The sequence below is a fragment of the Eriocheir sinensis genome, chromosome 17 (assembly GCF_024679095.1).
Source record: "Eriocheir sinensis breed Jianghai 21 chromosome 17, ASM2467909v1, whole genome shotgun sequence".
Lineage (NCBI taxonomy): Eukaryota > Metazoa > Arthropoda > Malacostraca > Decapoda > Varunidae > Eriocheir > Eriocheir sinensis.
Window position 1 is genome coordinate 16,421,187 of NC_066525.1, and position 25,159 is coordinate 16,446,345.

General features: G+C 48.7%; 1 protein-coding gene across 5 annotated transcripts in view; it reads right to left on the minus strand.

Moving 5' to 3' along the window:
- Window positions 1–25,159, minus strand: part of LOC127000025 (uncharacterized) — a 32,503-nt gene that overhangs the window by 3,881 nt on the left and 3,463 nt on the right. Inside the window, exons 2-4 of one of the 5 annotated variants that reach the window (XM_050863420.1) lie at window positions 12,037–12,085; window positions 581–689; window positions 123–345 (exon numbers count right to left, since the gene is read on the minus strand). In XM_050863420.1, coding sequence (XP_050719377.1) covers window positions 123–317 — 195 coding nt within the window. In that variant the 5' untranslated portion in view covers window positions 318–345; window positions 581–689; window positions 12,037–12,085. Of the gene's footprint in view, window positions 1–122; window positions 346–513; window positions 690–2,845; window positions 3,223–12,036; window positions 12,086–25,159 lie in introns of those variants that run through there. The other 4 variants (XM_050863418.1, XM_050863421.1, XM_050863419.1 and 1 more) reach the window with 4 other exon arrangements.

A 25,159-nucleotide genomic window follows, 5' to 3' on the forward strand; every position in this document is an offset into this window, starting at 1 on the left:
TGGTATATCTTCCTCTCTTTATAATTTAATAAATAATATATTATCACGCTGAGATATTGCATAGTTAAGCAGGCAGAATAATGCATTGACAAACAGATATATATTGCAAAAGATGAACATACCTTAACTATATCCTTTAAGATCAGTTGACATATATTTACTTGAGCTTTCTGGGATAAGTAAGTGTTCATGTGGTCAGCAATAAGCTTCATATCCTCTAATGGGCATGACTCACTAAAACATAGTCTCTTAAGATGACTGGCCAACATTCCTAATACAGTTGACTGTAAACTTGGAAATGGCTTGATAGGTGGCATATTTGCTTAATTTTCAAAATCCCTGAAACTGATTAAAAAAGGATTAGTCACTAGCAAATGTAATATATAATAGGATGTTGACTTAACATGAAGCAGTTTCAAATTAATGATATAGTATCAAGTAACTGTGTCCCTAAAGCCTGGAAAAATGCCATCACATTAGTTCATATTTTAAAGGCAACATAAAAGACTTTACCTGTACAGCGTCAGATATGTATAACGTACATAATATTTTTTAATACCATCGAGCGTCAGATACGTACGTCGAATGTGTTTAATGTATCATTTTTTCCCCGTCAGTGGAGTGTGTCAAGGGTGATTTCTGTGGTGGAGCCCTAGTAGACTGATCCTTTGGGAATACTGTCTCCTTTTCTGTAAAAAGAAAAGAAAAAAAGAAAAAAAAAAAATGAATGGCAAGCCTGGCGGCCATTATTCTGGGTACACTTTTTCTTTTATTTGTGTGGATGTTGGAGGTGGTTTTGGATATTGTGATGTGGAAAATGAAGTGGTTGGAAGTTGGAAAGTGGTCTGACAGTGTTGTGGGTGAGGTATACTGACATCCAGAACCGGCAATTTTGGTAAGGAGGGGGGCCACGTATAAACTGTAATTGCGTGATTGAACACTTGTGGGCGACTGAACACCGAGTTGAACTATCAAAAAGCTCAAAATAAGTTACTCTCTAACAATATATATAAGTCTGTGCTAAATATTTTGAGAGAAACCGATTTACTCAGATATGCACCCTCAAATCCAAGAAAGTCTACAGCAATCAACACGACCATTTCGCTTCCCGACTCGACTAAAAATGGCCCAAAACACCGATTTCTAGGCGACGGTAAGCTAAAAGACGTTTCATTTCTTCATTTTTCATGGTTTTAAGCTGTTTTATGCAAAAATAGAAAAATCGATTTTTCCTCCGATGCTGGAGTGAGGAGGAAATTACAAAATACCAAAACGCTGTACGGGTTAAAGAACTAGGTAATTACCAACCTTGGAATTAGACTGCATGTGACAGTGGAGTGTGAAAAGGATTGCAAAGACAATGGAGATAATGCAAGTAACTTTGACTGTATTGGGATGTGAAATGAATGCAATGGTGGAAAGAACAGGAAGGGAAACAATGGTGTTTTTGTTGGGACTGTCTGATGGAAAGAAATTGAAATATATTGTGATTGCTGCTATGAAATATTTCTTGGAGAATGTGACACGGTGTATCTACTGATACTGTATGCAGGGTAATGGGTAAAGATTCGTTTTAGTACCATGCCAATATTTCATTATCTACCTCATGAAATATCACTAGCTCTTCAATATCTTTTCTACAAATGTTCAACAATCATGGAAACGCTTCCAAAATCCAATTCAAGGACTATTTATTGTTGAAAATAGGGATAATATTCACAAAAGCGTAGCCTCCTTTGGCAGCCGCCGCGGCGACGGTGCCGCTGCCGCAGCCGCAAAATAGCTCGCAGAGGGTTTAGGGTGGGGGAACATATTTAAACTACCCCAACCTAACTTTACAACCTGCTGATGAGGGGGCTCCGCCCCCCTTGACCCCCCCTTCTGACAAGGGGGGCAGTGCCCCCCCCCCCTGGACCCCACCCCCCCCCACATGTATGAGCATATGCGACTTATTTCTGCAAGGAGGTATTTCTCGTAACACCAGTTGCACCGCTGCCGCGGCCGCCGCCAGAGGAGGCTACGCTTTCGTGAATATTATCCTCTATTTTCAACAATAAATTCCTTGAATTGGATTTTGAAAGCATTTCCATGATTGTTGAACATTTGTAAAAAAGATATATGAAGAGCTAGTGGTTTCATAAGGTATGTAATGAAATACTGGCACGGTACTAAAACAAATTTTAACCGGGTATTGTTCTCCATTGCATGAGCTGTCAATATGAAGGCATATCTCTAAACAACTCTCTTATTGCATCAAGAGCAAGATTTGCTCCAGGAGACACCTTGTTTCTGCTGGTCTGCATCACCTTACCTAGACGGGTTCCACGAGAAGGGAATCCCACAAGTGCCAACACGCCAGCAGAATACATATTTGTGTAATTACTCTTAACACTAAAACTATTAAGCCGCTGCTGGAAAGTGTGTTGATTGCACTAAGTAAAGACTAGTTATAAAATATAATGACATATTTATATAAGTGAAATAAGTATTTATATTTATATTGCTGTAAGTAGAATAAAGTAATTTAGAGTTAATATGTTCTTTGACCAGAGTGTTTAGGAACTATAGTTAAAATGAGATCATATGAAATTATATATGAGAATACATTGGTATTAGTATGTAGGGGTTAAAATTCGTATAGCCTTTGACCAAGGTACTCTGCTAGTTTTCTCTTAAGCACAGTTAAGGATGTTGACAGGATAACTGTGTCTGGCAGGCTACTCCACAAAGCAATCACTCGGACTGAGAAGTATCGCCTACGTATTCCTGCTTGCTTGAGGCTGCATTGCCACTGCAATATACATGAAAAAATCTAGAACTTGCATTGTTTTCCTGTTTAACTTACCTGAGTCACTGTCAGCCACTGCCTCGCCTGCCACACCCTTGGCCAAGGAGACTATAAAACGTATATAGTCTCTTTGCCCTTGGCCCACTGATACTGATAGCAGCTACATGGTGACGGTGACCAGTGAGTCGCCCCCGAGCCGTCCAGAGTAACCCTTTAGGCTTCTTGGTGTAGTAAAGACTCCTTAGTGATCGCTCGTAAGAAAGTGTCTTTGATTTCTTACCCAATAAGTATGGCATAAGCTTGTTGAATGGTTGGACATAAGTGCTATACGTAAACATGATAGACCTGTGAGTTGCCAACGTTTATTTTGTGCGTTTATCCCGCCGCGTAGGAAAGTAGGTAGAGGTCCCGAGCCACTTCATAGCACGCAGCCTACTCTTTACGAATCTTAAGATCTGGGTCACCTGTTTTACAGTACATCAAGTTTGTGAGTTCCCCAAACAAACACAAAATACAACGAAATTGCCCCAACGAAATACCAAAACAGAAAAAAACAAAAAAAACATTGTAGTGTTAGGCGTTGATATAAAAGGAGGAAAATTTTGAAAGCCACACGTCCTACGTACAATGACTGAAAAATTATCGCCCTGCTTGCCCCCAGCCCTGTCATTAAGCCGCGAATTTTGGAAAATCAGTGCGAATCGCCATAACTCCCTTATTTCTGGGGCTACAGAAATGTTTTTGGTATCAATCGACGGCAAAATGAAAGGGCTATATTTTGTAATAAGCGACCGGGCTCAAAAACCGACTCGAAAGGGAAAAAAAATCGAAATTCGCAATAAACGACTGAAAAAAACCCTATTTTTGAGTTCTGAAACTTGAAACTCACTCTTTTTTTGAGAATTTCAAAAACCTTATTTAACCCGTACCGTACTAGCGACCCGTATACGCGTCAGCAACTTTTCTTGCAGGAACTACTAGCGACGCGTACACACGTCGGGCTTGCTAAACACTGTTAAAGTCGATGTAGCGTGTTTATTTTTGCTACAGAGACTGCTGCAGACAATGGCAACACTGTGCGAGTGCGTTTGTAGCATTGGCAACATTATTCAAGCTGGAAAGAAATCACAAGCGACCTATGACATCAAGATCAAGATCAAAACCAAGTGTAAACAATGTCGCCGCAGTCCATTCCTTTTGCCATATGGCGATAGACAGTGAGTTTGAGGTTTCCTCATCTGAAGGAGACGTGGGAGCACTCTCAGACTCTGGTTCGGACAAGGATTATGTGCCAGATGAGGATATAGGCTATATTGAGCCGCCTTTGTAACACGAGATTCTACTGTCCTGAAAAATCTGAAAATCCCACACTTAAACTCCATGAAATGATACTCTGTGGAGTATTCTATACCTGTGTGCAACAAAAATGGGGGTTAAGATTCATTTTAGGTCCGTGCCAGTATCTCATTACCTACCTTATGAAACATCAGTATCTTCATATATCTTTTCTACAAACCTTCAACAGTCATAGAAACGCTTTGAAAATCCAATTCCAGGACTTTTATTGGTAATTATTGAAAATCACTCCGCACCTCGAAAATACGATATTACGCCTCCATATTGTACTTAAGGGACGAAATACATGTCCTTTATCCATAATATGAAGGCGGAAAAACTTAAAAGTAATGAAAAAGTGGTAAAGGTAGTGAAAAGGCGTATTATACATACCGACGATGTGTTTACATGGCGACGCCATTGCAATATGAGCAGCGTTGCCAACGATCCGGTTAGCAATGGTACGCTAGGTTAGCGGTGGTACGTTTAGTTAGCGATTAGCCCACGCATGAGACCAGGTGTACCACGCGTGGCTATTTTTTTTTAGAACACGCACCTTTACCTAATACTATTACCGATGGTACGCTAGGTTAGCAATGGTACGCTTAGTTAGCCATTAGCCCACGCATGTGAGACCAGATCCACCACGCGTGGTTATTTGTTTTTTAGAACATGCACCTTTACCCAAAGGGTTTTGTGAAGGTTTGGGCCGGGTATAGTATTAGGTAAAGGTGCGTGTTCTGGAAAAAAAAAAATAACCACGCGTGGTGGACTTGTCACATGCTTGGGCTAATGGCTAACTAAGCGACCAACGCTAACCTAGCGTACCGTTGCTAACCGGATTGTTGGCAACACTGCTCATCTCCGCCGCCGCCGCCGACGACGACGACGACACAAGCACATCGCGCGTATGTATAATATGCCTTTTCACTACCTTTACCACTTTTTCATTACTTTTAAGTTTTTCCGCCTTCATATTATGGATAAGGGACATGTTTTTCGTCCCTTAAGTACAATATGGAGGCGTAATATCGTATTTTGGAGGTGCGGAGTGATTTTCAATAATAACCCTTTTTTTTTTATATACTCTTGAAAATAGGGGATAATGTTTACGTAAGTGCGTCGCCTCCTCTGGCGACGGCCGCGGCAACGCTGCAGCCGGTGTTGCGAGAAACATCTCCTCGCTGAAATAAGTCACATATACATGGGGGGTAGGGGGGGGGCGTTGCCCCCTGGTTAGAAGGGGGGATCGAGGGGGCCGCAGCCCCTCCGTTAGTAGGTCGTGAAGTTCGGTTGGTGTAGTTTAAATATGCTCCCCGACCCTAAACCCTCTGCGAGCTATTTTACGGCTGCGGCGGCTGCAGCGTCGCCGCGGCCGCCGCCAGAGGAGGCGACGCGCTTTCGTAAACATTATCCCCTATTTTCAAGAGTAAAAAAAGTCCTTGAATTGGATTTTCAAAGCGTTTCCATGACTGTTGAAGGTTTGTAGAAAAGATATATGAAGAGATACTGATGTTTCATAAAGTAGATTATGAGATACTGGCACGGACCTAAAACGAATCTTTACCAAATTGGGCTACCTGGCCTCTATCACTTGTCAAATCCTCCATAAACCATCGATCACGTACAGGGACCGTTTCCATCCACACTGTGGTAACACTTCATGGAGTTCTCCTGCGAAAAGTAGGTCTATGACTTTTTTTTCCACATTTCCCATCACATGGAACATTTTCAAGCCCCCCCCCAAAATGGCCGGTACTGGGCAAGCCAAAAATATTTAAATCGGCCGGTACTGTACGGGTTAACAAATAATTTAGCCCTACCAATGTGCTTTCCAATATGATGCATAACATTTCCCTACTCCCAGTAATTTCATCGCTAGAGCTCGAAACGTAAACCCTTTTGAGTGCGATTTTGACGAACTCCAGACACTTTGCCATTTTTGTCTAATGTGGTATTGCTATTGCCTCTAGAAAGCTGTAATTTGGCATGTAGCTCCTCTTGGCAATGTAGTTTGACTAGCTCGACGGATTTTTTGATAGCTCGATTCCAAGTTTGTCGTCGAGCCATAAAAAAATAGCCTGTTTTTCATCCCTTTTGCCGCGATTTGGACATGTCCTAGTTTTTTTGCTTATAACTTTTTTTTATTTATTTAGTGCTTTCCAATTTTTTTCTGATTATTAATCAGTATTAATAGAGCTTTCATTTGCCACAAAGAACGCCTTCCTAACTTCAGTAGTTTTTGCTCGAGACCAGAAGTCGCGACGAAAATTCGCCGAAACTGACTCATTTCATGCGCCGCGACGAAAAACCTTCCTGACGCCACAAAAATTAATATATTTGCATAAAAAAATCATATTTGAACACTTCAATATGCTGACTATCTTGTGTTAAAATCATTTTAAGATATCTTTATAAAAAGTTACTATTTTTATATAATCATTTCATTATATAAATCAACTTATATGACGCGCCGGTTCAGCAAGAGCAGATTAGCCTACTTACAAGTTCTCTTCATTGACGGTTGCAACGCAGCGAGCAATCTGCAACAACTCTGGTGGACGTCTGGTATTCAAGAAACTATCAGGTCCATCCGGAAAAAAAGTAAGACCTTCAAAAACACCAACGAACCTCTTGCCGTTAAAGCAATTGAAGGTGACGGAAATTGTCTTTTCCGTGCATTGTCATATGCCATCACTGGAGAAGAGGACCAACACGACGTTGTCAGAAGCTTGATATGTGATTTCATTGTCAGCACTGAAAACATCAAAGTTGAATCAATGCGTCAGAATAAAGTGTGGGGAACAACAGAGATGTTAGCAGCAGCCAACATGTTCCAAGTGAATGTATGTGTGTGGGCAAAGTTCGGTTCTATGCACACATGGCATATACATAGGCCGAAATGCAGAAAAGTAGTAAACGAGTCAGTGTACCTCGACAATAAAGCAGGCAACCATTTTAATGTAGTTATTCGTGTGTAATGTGCACATGATTAGTGACTGGCTTTTGGATGGGAGACATTAATGTACTGTAGTGTGATTACTGATTAGTTTTTGTATGGGAGTCAACATCAATAAATCTTTTTCATCCAATAATGTGAGTCACTTCAACCTGATGGAGAGTCATATGAAACCAGTTTCAATTGACTGGGGAGTGCTATCTAACTAGTTTCAATTGACTGGGGAGTGTTTTAAAACTAGTTTCAAGAGACTCCGCGAGTCATGTCTAGGGGGAGTGTCCTGAAACGTCTACACCAGGGCGAGACAATCACATTAATGCCCTGGACGTGACGCCAGAAGTTAGGTTGTTTTAGTATCTTTTTTCGCGCCGAAGTTTCTGTGCCCATTAATTTTAGCTCGGGTGAAGCGGCAATTGCACGAGTTTAATGAGAGGTGTGACGCTGAACTTCGTGCCTGGTGATGTCCTGCAGGTATTGAGCAAAGTGGTCTACACACACACACACACACACACACACACTCATCGAAACATTAATCTGTCACTTTTTTTTATTTCAAGGTCGTGAGGTTCAAAGCGTCGAAGCTTCGGAGATCACAGTAAAGCAGTGAACCTGATGCGACGTAACAACTGAACGAGAGAGAGAGAGAGAGAGAGAGAGAGAGAGAGAGAGAGAGACCTATACATGAAAGGTATACAGAAAGAGCCATTCATCCATTATATTATTTCTGACGGTTTCTGGTGACGGTTAATTACGCTAGGCGATTGTTTTATTAATTCATTTATCCATCTATTAATTTATTTGATGATGGTGTTATTCATTTGCTATCAGTTATATTATTCTATCCTAAATTCAGTTACATTTCTTTTTTGTTCCAGGTCCCGGCGGCGGGCGGCGATGGGTTGGGGGCCACATAGGGACTGCCGCAAGTACGCCGTCGAACCCAAGCCTTCAACTCAGGGCAGGGAGCGATGTGCTGAACCCCTACCACCTACCACCTCCACGCATCACCACCAGTTGCTCTCCGACCTCCTCAGCTCCACAGCGCGCGGACCTACTTCTCACCCGGACCTTCTCCAGCAACAGCTCTCGCCTCCTAGCGATCGAGCTGCTGCTGGGAGAGCCAGCTCTTGACCCAGCTTGAGGAGTACCTGCCCTTTGTGGAGTTTGTTGTTTGCAGCTTTAGCGGGCCCTTTTTTGGGGCTCTGCTCCGTGTGCTTACGCGTGTTACCTTAAGTGCTTGTGATTAGTGATTAGTGATTAGTGTTTTCGAGTGATTTGCGTGTCTCCGCGGTGCTCTCTTGCAGGGCACCGAGTTGAGTGTGTTGCGCTCTGCGCACGGGTGTTGTGTACGTTGCGGTAGCAAGCCTGTGACTCCGGATCAGGCGCCGCTTGTGTAGTGTGCTTTCTTGCCGTGCCCATTCACAGGGTGTGGGCAAAGAGTTGAGCGTGTTGTGCTCTGTGTAGTGCGCTTCCAGTGTTGTGTACAGTGCGTCAGCTCGCCTGCGTCTCGGGCTCAGGCGCCTCTTGAGTGCAGTATTTTGTTGCCGTGCCCGCTCACAGGGTGTGGCTTCGAGTGCTCGTGCACTGTTAGGTGTGTGTTTCAGTGAAAAGTGTAGTGGATGATAGACACTGTCTGACAGACATGTCTGCCGTCGCCCCCCTAGAGGCCGTCTCCTTGGACACGCCCAAGAGGAAGGCCGACCGGTCCCCAGAGGACCACAAGCCACCCAGGAAGCGGTTCCTGGAGAACGACGACCTACCGCTGCTCTCGGACCCGGAGTCCTCGGACCAAGAGCTAGACCGATCGTCTACCAGCGCCGACCCCGAGTTTGTGACGCAAGAGAAGAGGAAGACCGTCCAGCAGAGGAAGAGGCAGCAGACACGAGCCGTGGAGGTCGCTCCTGCCCCCCGGGAAGCGGAGCGGAGGAGACCCACGGAGGGGCCCCCCCGGTACCGCCTAGTGCACAGGGGAGACTGCACCAGCGATTACCTCGCGGTGCGACACCTGGAGACACTGCGCCGCCCGGCGCCGGCTGTGCACCTCCAGACCCCGACGCCATTCCTCCTGACTCCGAGGGACGCGGCCGCGGCCGAGTTTCTCGAGGAGGTAGTAGCTCGTCGCCCTCGAGGCATTGTCCTCCAGAGGCTGGATCAAGTACCGAGGAGAGTGAAGGGGGTGCTTGTGGGGTACCCCCTCGAGTACGATGCCGAGGACATCAGGAAACTAACAGACAGCGGAGTGACTCACGTCAGGCGTTGCCATGTCGTGAGAGAAGGACGGAGACTACCCACGAGGAACGTGGAACTGGTCATGGACCGGGAATCGCTTCCCAAGGACTTGTCACTCGGCTGGCTCGGCAGGTACCGCGTACGGCCTTTCGTAGAGGAGCCGACGCGGTGCTTCAAGTGCCAGAAGTTTGGCCACGTGGCCAGGCTCTGCCGCGGGTCGCGGCTAACCTGCGCGGTGTGCGCGGGCAACCACGACTCCATCGTGTGCATCGGAGCCAGACGGGAGGAGGCCAGCCGGCCTCCGCCAAGATGCTGCAACTGCGGCGGGAGCCACCCAGCGTGGTCGCGGAGGTGCGCGGAGCGGAGGCGGCGACTTCCAACCACGGAGAGGGGACCGGTGCCCCAGCCGCGAGGCCACGGCCAGACGGAGATGACGGCGCCACCACGGCCCCCGCCCCCGACGGAGGAAGACTATCCGCCGTTACCCGCTCAGCAGCCACTGCGGCCAAGGAGCGCACCCCGCCGCAGGGGGAACCGCAAGAAGAAGAGACGACCAGCAACCACGGCGGAGGGACCCACTCCCGCCCCAGTGGAGCGGCGCACGCCCACAGAGACGGAGCACCTCAGCTCAGCCGGAGTGGAGACGCGTGCGTCGTCCGGGACGGAGGCCGCCCCGCCACTCAGCCGTACGAGGAGGATGAGCGCGCCCGGCCGTCTAGACGTTGGGTTGCTGAAGACGTTTTGGGTCAGCCCAGATTCCACCAGGAAAGCGACCGTCACCTATCGCCCCACCGCTCCGACCTTCGACCTGCACGATCTGATGATGCGCCTGCAAGCAGTGATGGCAAGAATGCACTGCGACCTGCTACAAGCCCTGGGGCCCATCGCACCTCGGCGACGGACGCTGTCCTGAAGAGAGCAGAGAACGACCTACTGACCTTGACGCCAGGGACGCCGAGGAAGACGCGACCGACGACGAACTCCGTGGACGAGGAGAACCCAATGCTGGAGGACCTCCGGGCCGCCCAGGCCTGAGGTTCTTACAGTGGAACATCCGAGGACTCCGCGCCAACAAGACTGCTCCAGGCCGCTCTCATCGAGGATGAAGTAAGTGTTTGCCTCCTACAGGAAACGCTGGTTAGGGGGGATTGCCACCTCCGCTTTCCCGGATACACGGCCCACCATCTCCCGATCAGGGACGAGACTGGGGGTAGAGGTTGCCTGATCTTGGTCAGCAACTCCATCCCCCATAGGGTGGTCGAACGCCCCATAGACTGCGGCGAGGGTGTCGAGACCCAAGCCGTCACCCTCCTCCTTAACGGGACGGAGGTCATAGTCTACAATGTATACAGCAAGCCGAGACGTGAGCTTGACCTCACTGAGCTCCTCGCTCTTGCCGGAGAGGCCAGCGTCCTTGTTGGAGGCGATTTCAACGCCCACCACGAGGTGCTGGGTTCCAGGAGCAACGCCAACACTGCAGGGCAGCATCTGGCAACGCTGCTCCAGGATCTTGAGGGCGCCGTGCTGCTAAACACAGGTGAGCCGACACACGTCCAGGGCAACGCCCTGGACCTCACGTTAGTTTCTTCCGCGTTGGCCGACGGAGCAGACTGGCGACTACACCCGACCTTGACGAGCGACCATTTTGCGATTCTGACGACGCTCGATGTCCCCCTCCCGCCGAGGGAGGCCGGGCCGAGCAGGTGGCGGCTGGACAGGGCCAACTGGGCCACCTTTCGTAGAGAGGTGGCTAAGTGGTGGCTTCACTACAGCCAGCCTGATGACATTGACCGCTTCGACCGCGACCTTGCTGCAGCTTTGACCGACGCCGCCGACAGAGCCATCCCGAAGGCAGTTGGTCGTAGACCGCCTACCAAGAACGGATGGTTCCGCAGCCCCCGAGTCAAGGAGATGAACCATCGAGTCAACACCATCCGCAAGCGCTTTCGCAGGGACCGCACGCAGGAAAATCTACAGCTACTTCGCGAAGCAGTGGATCACGCCCGACAGGTTGCCAGGGAGGAGAGGGAGACCAAGTGGCTGAGCTGGTGTGAGAGCTTCGGCTCGCGCACCAGCCTCGGAACGCTCTAGTCATGCCTCCGGCGGGCAACGGGAGGGAGACCTCCCAGGCCTGCCGCACATCCCACCCCGAAGGAAGAAGCCAACAGGCTCATCCGTTCGTACGCGGACCGCGCATCCGCAGGCAACCTCCCCCAAGAAGTGCGACGAAGGCAGCAGGAGCTTCTACAAGGCAGGCTGGCCCGCATCCGGCGTGCGGAGGCCCGGCCTGCAGACTTTTTCAGTGCCAATTCATTTTTCAGCAAGAGTCGCGCGTGTTCACCATTAATCATATAAGGAGACGAGGCGGCGCAGTTCGGGCATGCCCATGTGTTCACCGTGGTACGTACAGACAGCTTTAAGGGCCATGCTGCCCCCGCGAAGCCCGTGTCGACGCAAATAGCAAAGTAAAGGTGATTGGGTAATACGGGGATGACTTTGCAGCACGCGTTGAGCAGGGGATAACCTCGATAGATCTTGACGCACTTGTGATCAGCTGGTTTTCACGCCGCATATGATTAATATGATCAAAGGATTGTAAAGAAGCTGAAATATTAATAGAGGGTTTGTTTTTAGTTCACGTTAGGCTTCAGTTGATGTTGGGGGTGGAGGAATGAGTTGTATTTTCACCACACACACACACACACACACACACACACACACTTACCTGCACTGACCGACAGCATCATAACAATACACAACATTGCTCACCGCGCCTGTGAACAAGGAAAGTCATTAGTCTCTCTCTCTCTCTCTCTCTCTCTCTCTCTCTCTCTCTCTCTCTCTCTCTCTCTCTCTCTCTCTCTCTCCATCATCGTAACTTATTTAAGGGTCATCCACACATCACCACCTGGTTGTAACATCTCGGTTCTACCTACACATCCTCACTGCCTCGTATGCACATTCTCCCGCCAACCGCGCACCTTCTGGCAGCTTATCTTTCGGCCACCCCATGTCACATCTTTCTTAGTTATTGTTTGCAGGCAGAGTTTGTCCTTGTTTTACCCTCGCACCCTTAGGATAGTTTGTAGCCGTCACCAGTAGTAAGGAGAGCCAACATCTTTCTGCTTGTTTGCTTGTCAACCTCTCAGTCTCGCCCTTTGATGATTGCTTAAGTCGTTGTCTGCCTCTCGGTTCGTTATGCTGTCCCTGTTTCTCTGTCTTTGTCTGTCTCTATGTCTTTCACACTCACACACACCAACACACCGAATCCCACACACACACAGCTCGGTTGTCTACTTTGTATAGCTTAAAACATCATCCCACGCCAGCTTCGCACAAATCCGAGACAGTCTTCTCTAAACTTACACTATACACACCCAATGCACGACGTCAACAAAATTCGGAATGGCCTCTCAAATTCACATGGCATTACGTCAAGCAGTATATTTTATGAGCCTGGGTTTATAGTCGCCGGGTATATCACCAACCCTTCCACTATCCACCAGTCCATTCTCAGTCCCTTCCGCTATCCACCATTCCCTTCCCTATCACTTCCCCTATCCACCAGTCCCATTACCAAACCCTTCCCCTCTCCACCAGTCCCATTACCAATCCTTCCCCTCTCCACCAGACCCATTACCAACCCTTCCCCTATCCACCAGTCCCATTACAAACCCTTCCCCTATCCACCAGTCCTATTACCAATCCTTCCCCTATCCACCATTCCCATTACCAACCCTTCCCCTCTCCACCAGTCCTACTACCAACCCTTCCCCTATCCACCAATCCCATTACCAACCCATCCCCTCTCCACCAGCCCCATTACCAATCCTTCCCCTATCCACCAGTCCCATTACCAACCCTTTCCCTCTCCACCAGTCACATCACCAATCCTTTCCCTATCCACCAGTCCCATTACCAGCCCTTCCCCTCTCCATCAGTCCCATTGCCAACCATTCCCCTATCCACCAGTCCCATTACCAATCCTTCCCCTCCCCACCAGTCCTATTACCAACCCTTCCCCTCTCCACCAGTCCCATTACCAACCGTTCCCCTCTCCACCAGTCCCATTACCAACCCTTCCCCTATCCACCAGTCCAATTACCAACCCGTCCCCTATCCACCAGTCCCATTACCAATCCTTCCCCTCCCTACCACTCCCATTACCAATCCTTCCGCTCTCCACCAGTCATATTACCAACCCTTCCCCTCTCCACCAGTCCCATTACCAATCCTTCCCCTATCCATCAGTCCCATTACCAATCCTTCCCCTCTTCACCAGTCCCATTACCAACCCTTCTCCTATCCACCACTCCCATTACCAACCCTTCCCCTATCCACCAGTCCCATTACCAACCCTTCCCCTATCTACCAGTTTCATTACCAACCCATCCACTATCCACCAGTCCCATTACCAACCCTTCCCCTCTCCACAAGTCCCATTACCAATCCTTCTCCAATCCAATAGTCCTATTACCAACCCTATCCCTAACCCCCCAGTCCCATTACCAAGCCTTCCCCTATCCACCAGCTCCATTACCAAGCCTTCCTCTCCCCACCAGTCCCATTACCAATCCTTCCCATATCCACCAGTCTCATTACCAACCCTTCCCCTATCCACCAAATTCATTTCCAATCCATCCCCTATCCACCAGTCCCATTACCAACCCTTCCCCTATCCACCAGTCCCATTACCAACCCTTCCCCTATCCACCAGTCCCATTACCAATCCTTCTCCAATCCAATACTCCTATTACCAACCCTTCCCCTAACCCTCAGTCCCATTACCAAGCCTTCCCCTTTCCACCAGTCCCATTACCAACCCTTCCCCTTTCCACCAGTTCCATTACCAACCCTTCCCCCATCCACTAGTTCCATTACCAACCCTTCCCCTATCCAACAGTCCCATTACCAATCCTTCCCCTATCCATCAGTTCAATTACAAGCCCGTCCCCTATCCACCAGTCCCATTACCAATCGTTCCCGTATCCATCAGTCCCATTACCAATCCTTCCCCTATCCACTAGTCCCATTACCACCCGAAAGAAACCTTGGACCGACCATCAGGATCCACCGGGAGGAAGCCTACCCGCGCAATAGGCCGCAATGTAAAAAAAATAAAATAAAATAAAATAAAATAAAACAGGCCCATTACGAATCCTTTCCCTATCCACCAGTCCCATTACCAACCCTTCCCCTCTCCACCAGTCCCATTATCAACCCTTCTCCTATCCACCCGTCCCACTACCAACCCTTCCTCTCTCCACCAGTCCCATTACCAATCCTTCCCCTATCCACCAGTCCCATTACCAACCCTCTTCCTCTACACCAGTCCCATTACCAACCCTTCCCCTCTCCACCAGTCCCATTACCAACCCTTCCCCTATCCACCAGTCCCATTACCAATACGTCCCCTATCCACCAGTCCCATTACCAACCCTTCCCCTATCCAGCAGACCCATTACCAATCCTTCCCCTCTCCACCAGTCCTATTACCAACACTTCCCCTCTCCTACAGTCCCATTACCAATCCTTCCCTTATCCACCAGTCCCATTACCAACCCATCCCCTATCCACCAATCCCATTACCAACCCGTCCCCTCTCCACCAGTCCCATTACCAACCCTTCCCCTATCCACCAGTCCCATCACCAACCCTACCCCTCTCCACCAGTCCAATTACCAATCCTTCCACTATCCACCAGTCCCATTACCAGTCCTTCCCCTATCCACAAGTCCCATTACCAACCCTTCCCCTATCCACCAGTTCCACTATCAATCCTTCCCCTATCCACCGGTCCCATTACCAATCCATCCCCTATCCACCAGTTCCATTACCAACCCTTCCCGTACCCACCAGTCCCATCACCAATCCTTCCTCTATCCACCAGTCCCATTATCAACCCTTAACTTATCCACCAGTTCCATTACCAACCCTTCCCCTATCCACCATTCACATTACCAAACCTTCCCCTATCCACCAATCCCATTACCAACCCGTCCCCTATCCACCAGTCCCATTAAAAAACCTTCCCCTATCCACCAGTCCCATTACCAACCCGTCCTCTATCCACCAGTCCCTTTACCAACCATTCCCCTCTCCACCAGTCCCATTACCAACCCGTCCCCTATCCACCAGTCCCATTATCAACCCTTCTCCTCTCCACCAGTCCCATTACCAACCCGTCCTCTATCCACCAATCCAGTTACCAACTCTTCCCCTCTCCACCAGTCCCATTTCCAACCCGTCCACTATCCACCAGTCCCATTACCAATCCTTCCCCTATCCACCAGTCCCATTAACAACCATTCCCCTATCCACCAGTGCAATTACCAATCCTTCCCCTATCCACCAGTTCCATTACCAACCCTTCCCCTCTTCACTAGTCCCATTACCAACCCTTTCCCTCACCACCAGTCCCATTAGCAATCCTTCCTCTATCTACCAGTCCCATTACAAACCCTTCCCCTCTCCACCAGTCCCATTATTAACCCCTCCCCTATCCACCAGGTCCATTACCAACTCCTCCCCTCCTCAACAGTCCCATTACCAATCCTTTCCCTATCCATCAGTCCCATTACCAACCCTTCCCCTCAGCACCAGTCCCATTACCAATCCTTCCCCTATCCATCAGTCCCATTACCAACCCTTCCCCTCTCCACCAGTCTCATTACCAATCCTTCCCCTATCCACCAGTCTCATTACCAATCCTTCCCCTATCCACCAGTCCCATTACCAATCCTTCCCATATCCACCAATTCCATTACCAATCCGTCCCCTATCCACCAGTCCCATTACCAACCCTTCCCCTATCTACCAGTTTCATTACCAACCCATCCCCTATCCACCAGCCCCATTACCAACCCTTCCCCTCTCCACCAGTCCCATTACCAATCCTTCCCCGATCCAACAGTCCCATTAACAACCCTTTCCCTATCCATCAGTCCCATTACCAATCCTTCCGCTATCCACCATTTCCATTACCAACCATTCCCCTTTCCACCAGTTCAATTACCAACCCTTCCCCTAACCACCAGTCCTATTACCAATTCTTCCCCTATCCACCAGTTCAATTACCAACCCGTCCCCTATCCACCAGTCCCATTACCAATCCTTCCCCTATCCACCAGTCCCATTACCAACCCGTCCCCTATCCACAAGTCCCTTTACCAACCATTCCCCTCTAAACCAGTCCCATTACCAACCCCTACCCTATCCACCATTTCCATTACCAACCCTTCCCCTCTCCACCAGTCCCATTACCAACCCGTCCCCTATCCACCAGTCCCATTACCAATCCTTCCCCTATACACCTGTCCCATTACCAACCCTTCCCCTATCCACCACTCCCATTACCAATCCTTCCCCTATCCACCAGTCCCATTACCAATCCTTCCCATATCCACCAGTCCCATTACCAATCCTTCCCATATCCACCAGTCCCATTACCAACCCTTCCCCTTTCCACCAGTTCCATTACCAACCCTTCCCTTATCCACCAGTCCCATTACCAATCCTTCCCCTATCCACCAGTTCAATTACCAACCCTTCCCCTCTCCACCAGTCCCATTACCAATCATTCTCCTATCCACCAGTGCCATTACCAACCCTTCCCTATCCACCAGTCCCAATACCAATCCTTCCCCTCTCCTCCAGTATTATTACCAACCCTTTCCCTCTCCACCAGTCCCATTACCAATCCTTCCCCTATCCACCAGTTCAATTACCAACCCTTCCCCTCTCCACCAGTCCCATTACCAATCATTCCCCTATCCACCAGTGCCATTACCAACCCTTCCCTATCCACCAGTCCCAATACCAATCCTTCCCCTCTCCTCCAGTATCATTACCAACCCTTTCCCTCTCCACCAGTCCCATTACCAATCCTTCTCCTCTCCACCAGTACCATTACCAATCTTTCCCCTATCGACCATTACCATTACCAATCCTTCCCCTATCCAACAGTCCCATTACCAACACTTCCCCTTTCCACCAGTCTGATTACCAATCCGTCCCCTAACCACCAGTCCCATTACCAACCCTTCCCCTATCCACCAGTCCCATTACCAACCCTTCCTCTCTCCCCCAGGCCCACTACCACCCCTTCCCCTATCTACCAGTTTCATTACACATCCTTCCCCTCTCCACCAGTCCCACTACTAACCCTTCCCCTATCCACCAGTCTCATTATAAGCCCTTCCTCTCTCCACCAGTCTCATTACCAATCCTTTCCCTATTCACCAGTCCCATTACCAACCTTTCCCCTTTCCACCAGTCATATTATCAACTCTTTCCCTATCCACCCGTCCAATTACCAATCCTTCCCCTCTCCACCCGTCCCATTACCAACCTTTCCCCTCTCTACCAATCCCATTACCAATCCTTCCCCTATCCACAGGTCCCATTACCAACCCTTTCCCTATCCACCAGTCCCATTACCAACCCTTCCCCTATCCACCAGTCCCATAACCAACCCTTCCTCTATCCACCAGTCCCGTTACCAACCTTTCCCCTCTCCACCAGTCCCATTACCAATCCTTCCCCTATCGACCAGTACCATTACGAACCCTTCCCCTATCCACCCTTCCCATTACCAACCCTTCCCCTATCCATCAGTCCGTTTACCAACCCTTCCCCTCTCCATCAATCCCATTACCAATCCTTCCCCTCTCCACCAGTCCCAATACTAACCCTTCCCCTATCCACCAGTCCCATTACCAATCCTTCCCCTATCCAATAGTCCTATTACCAACCCTTCCCCTTTCGAAGAGTCCCATTACCAATCCTTTCCCTATCCACCAGTCCTATTACCAAACCTTCCCCTATCCACCAGTCCCATTACTAGCCCTTTCCATATCCACCAGTCCTATTACCAAACCTTCCCCTCTCAACCAGTCCCATTACTAGCCCTTCCCCTATCCACCAGTCCCATTACCAATCCTTCTCTTATCCACCAGTTCCACTATCAGTCCTTCCCCTATCCACCGGTCCCATTACCAATCCATCCCCTATCCACCAGTTCCATTACCAACCCTTCCCGTACCCACCAGTCCCATCACCAATCCTTCCTCTATCCACCAGTCCCATTATCAACCCTTAACTTATCCACCAGTTCCATTACCAACCCTTCCCCTATCCACCATTCCCATTACCAAACCTTCCCCTATCCACCAATCCCATTACCAACCCGTCCCCTATCCACCAGTCCCATTGAAAAACCTTCCCCTATCCACCAGTCCCATTACCAACCCGTCCTCTATCCACCAGTCCCTTTACCAACCATTCCCCTCTCCACCAGTCCCATTACCAACCCGTCCCCTATCCACCAGTCCCATTATCAACCCTTCTCCTCTCCACCAGACCCATTACCAACCCGTCCTCTATCCACCAATCCAGTTACCAACTCTTCCCCTCTCCACCAGTCCCATTTCCAACCCGTCCACTATCCACCAGTCCCATTACCAATCCTTCCCCTATCCACCAGTCCCATTAACAACCATTCCCCTATCCACCAGTGCAATTACCAATCCTTCCCCTATCCACCAGTTCCATTACCAACCCTTCCCCTCTTCACTAGTCCCATTACCAACCCTTTCCCTCTCCACCAGTTCCATTAGCAATCCTTCCCCTATCTACCAGTCCCATTACAAACCTTTCCCCTCTCCACCAGTCCCATTATTAACCCCTCCCCTATCCACCAGGTCCATTACCAACTCCTCCCCTCCTCAACAGTCCCATTACCAATCCTTTCCTTATCCATCAGTCCAATTACCAACCCTTCCCCTCAGCACCAGTCCCATTACCAATCCTTCCCCTATCCATCAGTCCCATTACCAACCCTTCCCCTCTCTACCAGTCTCATTACCAATCCTTCCCCTATCCACCAGTCTCTACCAATCCTTCCCCTATCCACCAGTCCCATTACCAATCCTTCCCATATCCACCAATTCCATTACCAATCCGTCCCCTATCCACCAGTCCCATTACCAACCCTTCCCCTATCTACCAGTTTCATTACCAACCCATCCCCTATCCCCCCGCCCCATTACCAACCCTTTCCCTCTCCACCAGTCCCATTACCAATCCTTCCCCGATCCAACAGTCCCATTAACAACCCTTTCCCTATCCATCAGTCCCATTACCAATATTTCCGCTATCCACCATTTCCATTACCAACCATTCCCCTTTCCACCAGTTCCATTACCAACCCTTCCCCTAACCACCAGTCCTATTACCAATTCTTCCCCTATCCACCAGTTCAATTACCAACCCGTCCCCTATCCACCAGTCCCATTACCAATCCTTCCCCTATCCACCAGTCCCATTACCAACCCGTCCCCTATCCACAAGTCCCTTTACCAACCATTCCCCTCTCCACCAGTCCCATTACCAACCCCTACCCTATCCACCATTTCCATTACCAACCCTTCCCCTCTCCACCAGTCCCATTACCAACCCGTCCCCTATCCACCAGTCCCATTACCAATCCTTCCCCTATACACCAGTCCCATTACCAACCCTTCCCCTATCCACCACTCCCATTACCAATCCTTCCCCTATCCACCAGTCCCATTACCAATCCTTCCCATATCCACCAGTCCCATTACCAACCCTTCCCCTTTCCACCAGTTCCATTACCAACCCTTCCCTTATCCACCAGTCCCATTACCAATCCTTCCCCTATCCACCAGTTCAATTACCAACCCTTTCCCTCTCCACCAGTCCCATTACCAATCATTCCCCTATCCACCAGTGCCATTACCAACCCTTCCCTATCCACCAGTCCCAATACCAATCCTTCCCCTCTCCTCCAGTATCATTACCAACCCTTTCCCTCTCCACCAGTCCCATTACCAATCCTTCTCCTCTCCACCAGTACCATTACCAATCTTTCCCCTATCGACCATTACCATTACCAATCCTTCCCCTATCCAACAGTCCCATTACCAACCCTTCCCCTTTCCACCAGTTCCATTACCAACCCTTCCCTTATCCACCAGTCCCATTACCAATCCTTCCCCTATCCACCAGTTCAATTACCAACCCTTTCCCTCTCCACCAGTCCCATTACCAATCATTCCCCTATCCACCAGTGCCATTACCAACCCTTCCCTATCCACCAGTCCCAATACCAATCCTTCCCCTCTCCTCCAGTATCATTACCAACCCTTTCCCTCTCCACCAGTCCCATTACCAATCCTTCTCCTCTCCACCAGTACCATTACCAATCTTTCCCCTATCGACCATTACCATTACCAATCCTTCCCCTATCCAACAGTCCCATTACCAACACTTCCCCTTTCCACCAGTCTGATTACCAATCCGTCCCCTAACCACCAGTCCCATTACCAACCCTTCCCCTATCCACCAGTCCCATTACCAACCCTTCCTCTCTCCACCAGGCCCATTACCACCCCTTCCCCTATCTACCAGTTTCATTACACATCCTTCCCCTCTCCACCAGTCCCACTACTAACCCTTCCCCTATCCACCAGTCTCATTATAAGCCCTTCCTCTCTCCACCAGTCTCATTACCAATCCTTTCCCTATTCACCAGTCCCATTACCAACCTTTCCCCTTTCCACCAGTCATATTATCAACTCTTCCCCTATCTACCCGTCCAATTACCAATCCTTCTCTTTATTTCATTTTTGCTGTCATATTTTTCTTATCTATTTTCTTTTTTTCTTTTTCTTTTTTTCCTCTTCCATTCTCTCTCTCTCTCTCTCTCTCTCTCTCTCTCTCTCTCTCTCTCTCTCTCTGTATCAGTTATTTTTTTCTCCCGCTTTCCCTTTCTCTGCAACACCTCCTTTATTCCTTCCTGCCTTGCCATGCTCGAAAAACTTTATTCACATTATACTCTTACGTTCATCTCTATTTTCCCTTCCTTTCGCTTGCCTTCCCTTCCCTTCCCATCCTTTCTCTTATTTTTCCTTTCCTTTCCTTTCTTTCCCTTCCTTTCCTTCCCTTCTCTTCCCATCCGTTCTCTTTCCTTTCCTTTCCTTCCCTTCCCTTCAGTGCTCTATCAACCGCCTGTCTGCCTCTTAATACTATTGTTAGCCGTTCACTTACATCCTCTGATCTTTCCTTACTCTCCTATTTTCTTTTGTTGTTCTTTAAGTTCTGAGCTCAACGTCTCCCGGTATGTCTTCACTCGCCCCGTCTCTATTATTTTCTTCGCCTCTTTTGCTCCGTGTCCTAGTTCTCATCTCCTAGTTCTTGATTCTCCCAGCAGTAGTCATTGACTACTGCTGGCAGCCGCGTCACTGGCCTAGCTGACGGGATCGAATGGTCGAGTAGCGTGATATGAGAGAACAAAAAAGTTTAACCACCGGAGTGTTGTAAACAGGGGCGGATCCAGAAAATCACTTTGGGGGGGGCCCAATGGTAAAATTTCATAAGTTAGCGACAGCCTCAAAACAGTGAAGACCAATGGATAGTGATGGCGGTTCTTTGCTTAAAATCCGCAGCTCCCGAGCAATCAACGTATATGTGACAAATGAAAGAAACAATTCAAATTGTACATCCAACCAGTGAAAAGACAGGTCTGAGCAGGTAGAAATCATCACCATACGAGCATTCGAAGAAAACTAAACGTTTATTTCGATATGTAAGCGGCAAGGGTGATCATAATACAGGTCATATATAAATTACAAACCTAACCTTTACAAAAAAGTTAATATGTAAAATTAGACACAGCTGAAGATAAAAAGGAATTCTTATAGGGCTTCTTTTACATGGGATTGAGGTAACACATTTGCAAAGATTGGCTGATCTAAAGAAATATATTTACAAATTCCCAAGTATTCAACAAGTGCCTCACTAAGCAAAGAGTAGTCGGCGGTTTTTTTCGCCGAATTCGCCGAACTCTCGACTGATATGGGGATATCATAGTGGACACAGAGCAGGGCAAGTCCGTTCAGGCGCTCTTGGCCGACGGTACTCCTCAGATAGGTTTTCAGCCTTTTCAATGCTGAGAAAGACCTCTCGGCTTCCGCGTTGGAAACTGGAAGCGTCAACAGAGTTTTCAAGAGAATGGCGAGATTGGGGAACATGCTAGTGCTGGCGTGTGCCTGGGCTTCTTTGAGAGTTTGGAAGACCGTAACAGATAATGCCCAGCGCTCCACTTCCGCCTTCACGAGTGTCAGGGATGCGATGTCGAGCTCGTAGAGCTTCGCCGCTTGTAGCACAGCTGCAACGTCCGTTTCGGGGCCTTTTAGGAGTTGCTTGAGCTGAAGTGCGACAGGCACTGTTTCGTCGCCGAACCGACTCTTCAACTCAGCCAAGACGTGGTCCACGAACGGAATGTACACCGCCCGGCGGTAGTAGGTACTCCTCAGCATTCTCCCACGGAACATTTGATCGCTGGATCTGTCGTCCACAGAGTCGTGGTACAGGGATGGTGTCATGCGATGACCCCACCTCGACCAAAAACTCTTCCGCTTTCATGAACACGTCGTGGAAATGATTCTCAGCATCTGCTCTGAACTTGGCAAAAATGGTCTCGATGCCACGAATCGTGGCATAGGCTGACACCAGGGCCCGGATTCATCAATCTTACCAACCACGCCTCTGGTATCTCTCACATTTACCGGAGCGCTACCAGAGCTGCGGCATCTTTCAAACACGGCATTCATCAACGGTATGGTAACGCTCCGGTAACTCGCACCCTAGCAACGATTGGTTGGGCTGGACAGCCAATCACGTGCGACCTTTGATGCTGTATTTCAGCTTTCACGTGTCGTTTGTTTACTAATACACAGACTTCAAAATCAAGACATGTGTATTGTACAGGCGTAAACACTGTCTTAAAACAAACAATTAGCGTGGTGATCCCTCAATTAGATGCGTTGTTACTTGTATATTTATTCTTGAAATAAAAATATACTCGCTTATGTAGCCTAGCAATATTCTGAACATTTGTGTATGTTACCTACATAGTTTTCCGTCGCCAACGCCAGCTGCGTGCCTCGCTATCACTAATGTTCGCCCATACTCACCCCTCGCAACCAAAACTGGCTAGGGGGCCATTGTCATCACGCCTCACTGGTGCAGCCAAGCAATGGGCGTGGGCGTGGGAAGCTGTGGCTGCTGAGGTGAATGGCGTGATGAGTGGCTTCGTGAGTAGTGTGGAGGAGGTCAGAGCAAAATTTTACGACATTAAACTCCACAGCAAGAATATTGGAGACTTGAGACGGGAGGTGACTCACAGACAGAACACTATTCCCTCTGCAGTGTTTTAACAAGTAGGGAAAAGTCATGTGGATGGACAGTTCCATGAGACGGGAGGTGACTGTCACAGACAGAACACTATTCCTTCTGCAGTGTTTTAACAAGTAGAAAAAAGTCATGTGGTGGACAGTTCCATGAGACGGGAGGTGACTGTCACAGACAGAACACTATTCCTTCTGCAGTGTTTTAACAAGTAGAGAAAAGTCATGTGGGTGGACAGTTCCACAGACTTACATACTATAGAGTGCGGCCTGCAAGTGAAGCCGGCCTGAGGCCGTGCACGGGTCTGCCCAGTTCATCCCAAACCGACGACTTCACACACCTCACTCCCACCCCGTTTCCTGACCCCAACATTCATTTTTGAGAAAAATGGAGACCACCATCATCTACACATCACACTAGCATACAATTGTAACAATAATGTGTAAATACACATACGAAAATCAAAGTTAAATGAATAGGGAGTACACATTTTCTTGCATTTATTTCTCTTCAACTCCTTCGTACTCAGCTGGTTTTCGTCACATCGCTTCTATAAGCCCAGATCCTAAATCTGCATGCTTTTCTGCTTCAGATGGTGTAGGGCACGTCACGAGGTAAAAAATACATAGGCTCAAAATCCCCTCCGAACATGAGGCGCGGCAGTGTCTAAGCACTTACCACGCCTGCGGTAACTCAGTTACGGGTGCTCGGAGCCGCGGTAACTTTTGGCCTTATCACGGCTCCGGTAAGTGGTTGATGAATGCAGATTTACCTTGTGGGCGGAGATACCGCGAAACTTACCAGACAGAGGTCCGGTAAAGGGTTTGATGAATCCCGCCCCAGGTCGCCATCTTTTCTCTGAAGATTTCGGCTCGGCTCGAGAGTATGCGCCAATATGCACTCCACTACAACCAGTCCAACGAGAAAGCGGGGAACACGTATAGCGATGAGGAGCCCAGCGGTGGCGTCAAGTTCTTCCTAGAGAAAAACAGTGATGACAGGCATTCAACGAAAACCAGCACTGCGTCATGCCTCTCAATCCACCTGGTAGGGCACAGGGGAACAAGCTTTTCGCGCTTGGCCGAGGTAAGCTTGACAACCTTTGTGAAGCGGAGAGAGCGCATATTCGAAGAATGAACGAAGTTGTACACATCGGTCAGTGTTTGAAGAGCGATCTTCACTTCCTTGACGTCACACGCCTTCGTCAGTACTAGATTCTGCCGGTGGTTAAAGCAGTGGATTGGCTTGGCCAGGGTGTATTCTTGATGAGTACTGCGGCACACCCTTTGAATTTTCCCATCATGGCACTTGCTCCATCGAAACCAAGTCCCCTGCACTTGGCCATGTCCAATCCGAGGTCTTCAACGGTGTGCAAAAGTAGCCAGGCTAAGCCTTTACCGTTGAGGTCATGGGCGTGCACAAAGGCAAGGGAGTCTTCCCTTATTTCCTCTTCGAAGTGCCGAATGATGATAGTGGTCTGCACTAAAATTCACTTTCTGCTTGCATGTGAGGAATGAGGTCACAAAGATATTTTCCTAGGCCTTTAAATCTTGCTCTTTAATATTCAGTATACGATTCCGTAACTTAAATACTGAAAATAAATAAAGAAAATCCCGAGTTCTCCAGAAATGGAG